Source organism: Pteropus medius, unplaced genomic scaffold, assembly GCF_902729225.1.
Source record: "Pteropus medius unplaced genomic scaffold, Ma_sr-lr_union100, whole genome shotgun sequence".
Classification (NCBI taxonomy): Eukaryota; Metazoa; Chordata; class Mammalia; order Chiroptera; family Pteropodidae; genus Pteropus; species Pteropus medius.
In genome coordinates, this window is record NW_024344436.1 from 4,175,242 (window position 1) to 4,184,949 (window position 9,708).

A 9,708-nucleotide genomic window follows, 5' to 3' on the forward strand; every position below is an offset into this window, starting at 1 on the left:
GCAGTTTCAGGAAGATATAAATTTTGGAGTTATCAGTATCTAGATAGTATCTAAAGCCGTGAGACTAAAAGAGATCACCAACAGAGCAAGTGTAGCTAGAAGCTCAGGACTGAGCTCTGGGACACTCTAATATTAAAATATTGGAGATGAGAAAAATACGGCAAAGGAAACTAAGAAGCAATGACCAATTGAAGTTGGAAGAAAAATCTAAAGCTTTGGTGTTGTGGAAGCCAGGTTATAAGGTACTTTAAAAAACAGAGTGATAAAAAGAACGGAGTAATCAACTGTGAATAATTCTGTTGATAGGTCAAGAGGAAATCTGAGAATGACTGTGGGATCTGGCCATGTGGAAGTAATGGGTAACTTTGAAAAGATCACTTTCGCTGGAGAGGTAAAGCAAACAGTCTTACTAGAATGCATTCAAGAGAGAACGTGAGGGCAGAACAGGAGCAAGAAGTACAGACAACTCAAGTTTTGATATAAAGGGAAGCAGAGAAGGTTGCTGGTGGCTGAAAGAGAATTAATTCAGGGTAGAGAGGCAGCTTTCTTTTCCTCTCTCTTTTTTTTTAAGTTGGTTGGTTTTTTAGACAGGAGAAAAGACAGCATGTTTATATACTGATAGGAATACTCATAGGGTAAAATTATGATGCATAAGGGAAGGGGAAGAAATAATGAGGCAATGTCCTTTTAAAATTTTTATTTATTTATTAACATTTTATTTTTTAATTTTTACCCCTCCCCCCTCCGCCCCTGGTAACCACTAGTCCATTGTCCATGTCCATGAGTCTTTTTTCGTTTGTCCTGTTCATTTGTTGCTTTTAGGTTTCTATCCCACATACAAGTGATATGATTTTCAACCTTTTGTTTGGCTTATTTCGCTTAGTATGATTATCTCAAGGTCCATCCATGTTGTCACAAATGGCAGGATTTCATCTCTTCTTATGGCCGAGTAATATTCCATTGTGTATATGTACCACAGCTTCTTTAGCCAATCATCTATTGTAAGACATTTTGGTTGCTTCCTTGTCCTGGCTACTGTGAATAATGCTATGAACATCGGTGTGCAAATATCTTTTCGGATATGAGTTTTCAAGTCTTTGGGGTAAGTACCCAGTAGAGTGATTGCTGGATCATATGGTAGATCAATTCTTAATTTTTTGAGGAACCTCCATACTGTTTTCCATAGTGGCTGTACCAATCTGCAGTCCCACCAGCAATGTACGAGGGTTCTTTTTCTCTGCACCCTCTCCAACACTTGTTATTACTTGTCCTGTTGATAACAGCCATTCTAACAGGTGTGAGATTGTATCTCATTGTGGTTTTGATTTGCATTACCCTAGCAATGCTGAGCAGCTTTACATGTTTGTTGGCCATTTGTATGTACTCTAGGGAGAAGTGTCTGTTCGGGTCCTCTGTCCTTTTTTTGACTGGATCATTTGATTTTTTGTTGTTATTGAGTCATATGAGTTCTTTGTATATTTTGGATATTAGGCCCTTATCGGAGGCAAAACCGTCAACAACTTAAAGAGACAACCATCTGAATGGGAAAATATATTTGCAAGGCGATGTCCTTGAGTAGGTGGATGGGAACTGGATTGAGTCACAAGTCAGAGTAGGTCTAAGACAGGACAAACAGTTCACCCATTTAACAAGAATTAACATATACAGGTAGGTAGATACAAAGGTAGGAGCTCAGGGAAGTTCCCTTTTAATTGCTTGTTTGTTTAGTGATATAGGAAGCACTGTCATCAACTTGGAGTATGAAGAAAATGCTATAGGAAGTTTGAGAAGAGTAAAGAAATGAAACAGTTGTCCAGGAAAGTGTTATTGTGCCATTTTACACTTGAAATGTCTACCAGCCACCCTATTTGAAATAGTGGACCCAAATTTATTTTTTCCACCCCCAGATATCAAAAGCAATCTCACTCAGGCTCAGTTCTTATCTTCAGACCTCTTCTTCCTTATAGGTCCCTGCTAATTTAGAAAACGTATAGAATTTGTCATCCCAACTGTGATTTCATAAAGCGATAAATGTAAACTCTTAGATTCCAGGTTCTTTTCCAAACCACATTCATCCAACTCAAACAGGATTCACCACACGACCATCACTAAGGATAAGACAGGCTTCCTCCTTGATAGCTGCTGGCTATCCCAGCATTCTCTAACTTCACGCAAATCATCAGACACAGTCTACACATGACCAAGTTACAATGCAAAAACATTCAGTCTCAGGTGAACCTAGAGGAAGAAGATTTGAAAGTTCCCTAATCTTATGCACGATCAAATCCCACCATCATTCTACTATTAACTTGATATCATATAAGTCAATTTGCCTATTTCAGATAACCAAACTTAAAAAAAAAAGCAAAAAACTTGTTGTATAAGACCAAAAATAAATAAATAAATAAACAAATAAAAACCAATACAACCTATCCTAGGAATGAAAGGTTGGCTTAACATCTGAAAATCCATTCACGTAATACATCTTATTAATAAAAAAAAATGTACAAAGGAACACTATAATCTTCATAAATGCAGAAGAGGCATTGGACAAAATCCTCCGCTTTTTCATTATAAAAACACTCAGCAAACTACTGATAGAAGGGAACTTCCTCAAACTAGAATCCAGAAACGGAATCCAGGAAAAACCCACAGTTAACATCACACCTAATGGTGAAAGACTAAATGCGTTCCACCTAAGAACAGGAACAAGACAAGGGTGCCCACTTCATCACTCCCATTCAGCCTTGTACTGGATATTTTAGCCTGGGCAACTAGTCAAGGAAAAGAAATAAAAGGCATCCAGATTAGAAAGATAGAAGTAAAACTATCTCTATTTGCAAATGAGAAGATTTTACAAAGGAAAAATCCTAAAGAACCCCCTAAAAACTATTAGAAGTAAAAAGTGAGTTCAGGAGAGTGAAAGATACAAAATCGATATACAGAAATCAACTGTATTTTATACATTTGTAATAAACAACCTGAAAATGAAATCTAGGGAACAATTCCATTTCAAATAGCATCAAAAGGAATAAAATACTTCGAAATAAACTTAACAAAGGAAGTGCAAATTTTATGCTCTGAAAACTACAAAATATTGTTGAAAGAAATTAAAGAAGACTTGAAGGAATGGAAAGACATCCATGTTCGTGGATCATATGGCAATAGCTCCCAAGTTATCTTTAGATTCGATGCAATCCTTATCATAATCTCAATTGACTTTTTGCAGGAAGGTGATATTAAAATTCATATGAAAAATGCAAGGGACTCAGAAGAGCAAAACAATTTTGACAAAGAACGAAGTTAGAGGACTCATACTTCCCAACTTTGTAACTTACTACAAAGTAGTATTCAAGACAGATTTTACTGGAATAGGATAAACATAAAGATTAGTGGAGTGGAACAGAATTAAAAAGTAAATCCCTACATTAATGATCCATTGATTTTCAATAAGAGTGTGACATCAATTCAGTGGGGCAAATAATAGCCTTTTGAATAAATGGCACTGGAACAATTGAATATCCTCATGCAAAAGAATGAAGTTGAACCCCTAACACCATACACAAAAATAGATCATAGACCTAAATGTAAACACTAAACTGTTACTGAACTCAGGTTCAGCTGCTTGTGGCTCTTAAGCCAATAATCGAGAAAGGGTTTGATGGAAGGAACAGGTTTATTCAAGAGTTGGCACCCTGAGAAGACGGTGGGCTGCTGTCACAAAGGCAATCTTGCTGCTTTGGTGCAGGCAGGGGTTATTATAGGGAGAGGGCTGAGTAAGGAACAAGGGAGAAATTCCAAAGCCCAGGCAGAGGGCTGCATCGGGAGGGGAGAAGGCGGCCAAGGCCATCTATTATGTCTTCTTGGCCTTGGCTAGTTTCTCAGGCAACCTGGAAGGGAGGCAGGAGGAACAAACGGATTAACAAGGAGGTGGTGAGGCGCTCCTCTTTTCCTTGCAAGTCATCCTGCTCTGATAAACAACCTGGATGGAGCTGGTCAAGCGGAAGTCTGGGGAGGATTTGTTCAATGTCAGCCCATCTTTTGACACCAAACAGTCTGGGAACCAAGCCAGCTTTCTTTGAAGTCTGTTTCCAGAGTTCTCAATCAAGCGAACTGTTCATCTACAAGGTACACATTAGTTACAAGGCATTTCTATGTACATAAAAAATGAGAGTGAGATTTTAAGGACCAAAAAAAAGGAAAAAAATTTATTGCAATCATAAGACTACAACAAAATAACAACAATCACAGTTACAACCTCCACTGTCATTGCCTCATTTCCATTTCTATGATCTACCTGTAATGGACTCATGGGACAATAATTTATAACTTGCAATATGGTGTTTAGTGCCTCTAGGTGGAGGAAGAATTCTAAGAGGTGTTAGCTTTCTAGCTGTCAAGGCCTGTCTATATAATTTAGTTATACTCACAATTATTTTGAACATTCCGTAAGAGACTAATACTAACACTAATACAGTTAAGCTTAACTTTACAATTCCTCCTAGGACAGGTTTTATTCTCCATGGTATCCAAGAAAATAAACCAGAAAACTAATCTCCCATATCTTGGAATGAGGGAGTAGGTACACAAGGTGGAAGGGTAAGGGCAGAAAAAGCAAGTGAGTCACAATGCTACTATATTAGTCAAAGCCTGTTTGAATCAGAGGAAAGAAGTCATATTAAAGAAATGAAGTTTGTGTGCAGTTAGTGTGAGGTTACAAAACTATAAAACTCTTAGACGAACACATAGGAGTAAATTTTTGTGGCCTTGGTTTAGGTAATAGTTAAAGCGACAAAAGAAAAAGCAGATTAATTACACTTCATCAAAATTAAAAAAAACTTTTGTACTGCAAAGGAAACCATTGAGAAAATGAAAAGATAATCCCTAGGAGAAAATATTTGCAAATCATATGTTGAAAAGGGACCTGAATGTAAATTAGACTATATTAACAACTCTAGCAACTCGATAATCATAAGATAACCCAGTTACAAAATGGGCAAAGGATCTGAAGAGACAGTTTTCCAAAGAAGATATACAAATGGCTAATAAACACATGAAATGATACTCAACATCATTGGCCATCAGGAAATTGCACATTAAAACCATAATGATACCACTACTTCACACACAGTAGGATGGCTATAAACAGAGACGGATAATGACAAGTGTTGGCGGATGTGAAGAAATCTGAACTCTTATACACCTTTAGAGGCAATGTGAAATGGTGCAGTCACTTTGGAAAATAGTTTTCAGTTCCTCAAAACAGAGCTACCATATTAACCCAGCAAATCCATTCCTAGGTATATACCCAAGAGAAATGAAAACATATGCCCACAGGAAAACTTGTAAATAAATGTTCATGGCAGCATTATTCACAATAGCCAAGAAGAAGAAATAGCCCAAATGTTCATCAATGGATGAATGGGTAAATAAAATGTGGTAATACCCATAGAATGAAATATTACTTGGCAATAAAAAGCAATGAAGCACTGAGACATGCTACAACATGAATAAATCTTTAAAACATCATACTAAATGAAAGAGTCCAGTCACTAAAGACTACATATTGTGTAAAAAATAATATAAACAGTGCTAATTCAAATGGAGTCAGAGCTGCCAATTTTACTGAACTGAAAATTAAAAGCATTCTTTAGAATCATCATCATTAGCTTACCCGGCAATCTAGAGAAATTCATTCCTTAGCTTACTAACGACCATAGAAATTCCTTCTTTCTATAAACGTAATTATTCCCCTTCCCTTTCTCATAAATGCCCCTTGCCTTCACCTCCTAATCAAAATTTTTCTAGGTTTATGCCTGAATCAGTGCTTCCAGAACAGCTATTCTTTGGATCTCAAATAAATGCTTATTGCCTGTCACAGTGGCCTTTTATTTTTAGGTTAACACTTGTACGATTCCATTTAAATAAAAAGCCCAGAACAGGCAAATCTATAGAGACAGAAAGTTGGTTGGTGATTGCCTAGGGCTGAGGCAGGAAGGAATGGGAAGTGACTGCTGATGGTATTTTTTTTTTTAATTTCTAAATTTTCAATTGTGGTAATAAAAAAAAAAATCACATAATCTAAAATTTATCACTGTAACCATTTTAAATGCACAGTTTAGTAATGTTAAGTATATTTACACTATCATGAAATTGATCTCCAGAACTTTTTCATCCGGCAAAACTGAAACACTACCGGTTAAACAACTTCCCATTTCCCCCCATCCCTCCAGCCCCTGCTATTCTACTTTCTGTCTCTATGAACTGTAGTACTCTAGGTTCCTTATATAAACATAATCATACAGTATTCGTCTTTTTGTGTCTGGTTTACTTCACTTAGTAGAACATCCATATTACAGCATGTGACAGGATTTCTTGCCTTCTTAAGGCTGAATAATATTAATATTCCATTGTATGTATATAGCCCACATTCTGTTTATCCATTCATCTGCGGATGGACATTTGAGTCGTTTCTGCCTCTTGGCCATTGTGAATTAGTGCTGCTATGAACATGGGTGTGCAAATACCTCTTCAAGACCCTGCTTTCAGTTCTTTTGGGCACAGACCCATAGTGGGATTGCTGGATCATGGGGTATCGCTTTAGGGTGACGAAATTTTTCTAAAATTTGATAGTGGTGATAGTTATACAACCCTGTAATATATCAAAACCCACTGAATTGTACATTTCAAAAGGAGGCATTTTATGAAATATGAATTATATCTCTATAAACTTGTTAAAAAATATAACTCTTAAAGGCTGAATTAAGGATGTAGTTACTTAAGGATTTTGATTGAACTGGATAATTAATCCAGTTAAATAACCAGTCAATCTTGTCATACAAGTAATTCTGACTCTTATTTTCAATGACCTGGCTAAATGTTTAGATATTTTTAAGATACAACCAAGTGCTTCTTCACCAATGATCATTAGAGAAAGTTGAAAAAAAAAACTGTCAGTATATCTTTAATTCACAATATTAAACCTTTTCATATTTTGTGTCAGAAAATACTGTGAAGAAATAACAAATTCATACTAACTATTGCAATTTTTATTTCATCTGCTCTGTATATATGCCATTCACCAAATTTTTTAAAGATAGGGAAAAAAGGGAAGACTTTACTCACTTTGACTTCAGATTCAGTTTTCGAAAATGACAGAGGGCTTATTTGCCTTTTTTGTCAATGAAAATGATAGAGTCTTACGTCCAATGTTACTGAATGGGGGGAAGAGCTAATAAGTTATAAAAAAAAAAAAAAAAGAGAAAGATTTTGAGAAAAAAAAAATGTGAATCAAATTCAGATTCTTCTCATCTTTAATTGTCATACACGACTAGAAAAGCTAACAGCAATCCAGATGGCCACTGATAGAAATTTATTTAATCATCATCTTTTCTGCTTCATCTAGAAATTTTCAATTGTCAAGACTCAAAGATACAGTTTTAGAAAGACGGTGAGATAATCTCAAAGATTTCTCATGCTCTCTTCTGATCAGAGCAGAGCAAAGTAAGAGAAACCTTATTGGTCTGAGTGATCATTTTTAAAATAATAGACTCCATTATGGTTCACAGCAAAAAGACAAGTTTAGAAGTCAATTTTCCATTTTGGTCCCAAGGTGGAGACTGAAACGATGGTCCCCATTTAATTACAGAAAAAGGTGTTATGTGGGGCAGTCTTTCTTTCACGATTATGCATCTTAAACACTTTGACAGCTTTTCCTATATAATCTCTCAGGGCTGATTTTAAGTGAAGGCTGATTTTAGATTCTTAATACGCATTTTTCAAAGTCCGTCTGTGCGCAGAAGCAAAATTATGAATGGCGGCTCGAAGAGTTGAGTTCCCCTCAGGGATATCACAGGAACTGATGACTGAATGCAGTGCCCGGGTATATGCTGCAAAGGAAGGTTTGCACAGTGATGAAGTCAGATTCCAAACAACTGTCCCGATCCCTTTCCCATTAGCAGTGCTTCTCCACCCAGTCTCATAGGTATTAACTTTAACTACTTATTGAATAAATATTTACTGGGTACTTACTACATGCCAAGCACTCCGTGAAGACAGAAAAGATAATGGAGAGGATGGACACAAAATAATTAAATTGCAGTCTAATACTTCCAAACCAGAGATATATATATAAAATGTCGTCACAGAATAAAGCTCGGAATGAACAAAAAATGAAGAGAGGGTGAAAAAGCTGTCCAGAAGTGGTAACATATAAGATGGTCTTGAAGGTTTATAACAGAGAAGGAAAGAAGGCATTCTACACAAACAAATGAGTGTGTGAGGTACAAATGGTATAAAAAAAATGTGACACATACTGGTGTATGACAATAGCAAGTTTAATAAAACTGGAGTTTTGCCTGGAGCAAGAAAGAAATTATGCCAAATATGGCATACATTTCATATGGTAAAAACCTAGAGGTTTTTAGAATAGGGGAATGGCGTCATATTTTGAAAATATAACTCACAGGATTGATAAGAAACTCCTATCACACAGATGGGGACTAGGAATACAAATATGTGCAGTATTTCCAGTGTGTGCATGAAGCTTACACGATCTCTACACTATGTAAGCCAATACATTCAAGGATGGACAGGAAACAGAAACATTAGGAAGGATCTCATTTTCCTCAGCCGGGATTCCTGATAAAGACAGAGTTCATACTGGTCCTCACTTTTCTCAGCGTCCCCTGGCAAAACTGGCAGTCTAATGTGGGCATATATGGTAAAAAGCCTGTGTTAGATAACATTAAAGTATTTGTATAACAGGGAATTCGACTGGACAGAGGCCTAACTTAACGGTCATAAAAGGCAAGCTCTGATGGTCTTCATTTACAGGAGAATCTGGAACCCAAGTCTTCTAACAGTGAGTGAGCTGGAAATATTCCCCTAGCATAATGAAGACAAGATGATAATATCTCAAAGACAAATATAACTCGCTATAACTATTTCTATTGCCTCAGGGTTGTTTTGTAAAGTCTCTGATATATAGTAAGCACTCAATAAATGCTAAATTTCTATAGTCACTACTTTTTCCTTTAATTGCCACCAGGCCCCAGCCATTCCTTTAAAAAACTTACCTTTGTGGTTTTTATAGAAAATACAGTTGTTGGCACAAGTAGCAGGATTAGCATCCCAAAAGTCAGGACCACAGCAGCATAGTGGAGGTAAAGTAATATTGTAGAGCTTCATTTTCTCTTGGATCTGGGCTCTTAAAGCATCTACATATCTATAAAAATTCAGTATGATCAGGCAAAGTGAACCGCTAAAAAGAGAATGAGCATGAGTCTTTATTTTACTATCAGCTTTAACTGTTAACGCTATTCCACACCTCTGTGCTTACTCTTCCTCTTTGTACTGGGAAATAGCACTGGGAAAATGCAGTGCTAATTCCAAGAGGTATCAAGCAATCAAGAAAGTTGGTGAAGTTCTATACTCCCAAAAGGATGAGCAGACACAGTCAACTCTTATAAAGAAAATGAGTCTACGGCCATGCCACCCTGAACAAGCTCGATCCCATCTGATCTCGGAAGCTAAGCAGGGTCGGGCCTGGATAGTACTTGGAGGGGAGACCACCTAGGAAGATCAGGTGCTATAGGCGTAAAAAATAAAAAATAAGGGATTGTAAACTGACAAGATCTTTGCAACCTGTAAGGTCAACCAAGGGTAGCCTCGCCTAAAAAAAAATATGAAGGAAGGAAGGGAGGGAGG

At 36.7% G+C, this 9,708-nt stretch overlaps 1 protein-coding gene and 1 pseudogene across 8 annotated transcripts in view; one reads left to right on the forward strand and one right to left on the reverse strand.

Annotated features, from left to right (window-relative positions):
* Nucleotides 1–7,295: 7,295 nt before the first annotated feature.
* CCDC15 (coiled-coil domain containing 15) overlaps nucleotides 7,296–9,708 on the reverse strand; it is a 65,478-nt gene continuing 63,065 nt past the window's right edge. For 7 of the 8 annotated variants that reach the window (XM_039872796.1, XM_039872802.1, XM_039872799.1 and 4 more), the window contains 2 exons: nucleotides 9,078–9,262; nucleotides 7,296–7,889 (listed from right to left, as the gene is read on the reverse strand). In XM_039872796.1, the coding sequence (XP_039728730.1) occupies nucleotides 7,765–7,889; nucleotides 9,078–9,262 (310 nt within the window). In that variant the 3' untranslated portion in view covers nucleotides 7,296–7,764. The remainder of the gene's footprint in view (nucleotides 7,890–9,077; nucleotides 9,263–9,708) is intronic. The other variant, XM_039872797.1, reaches the window with a different exon arrangement.
* LOC120610585 (uncharacterized) lies at nucleotides 9,480–9,598 on the forward strand (annotated as a pseudogene).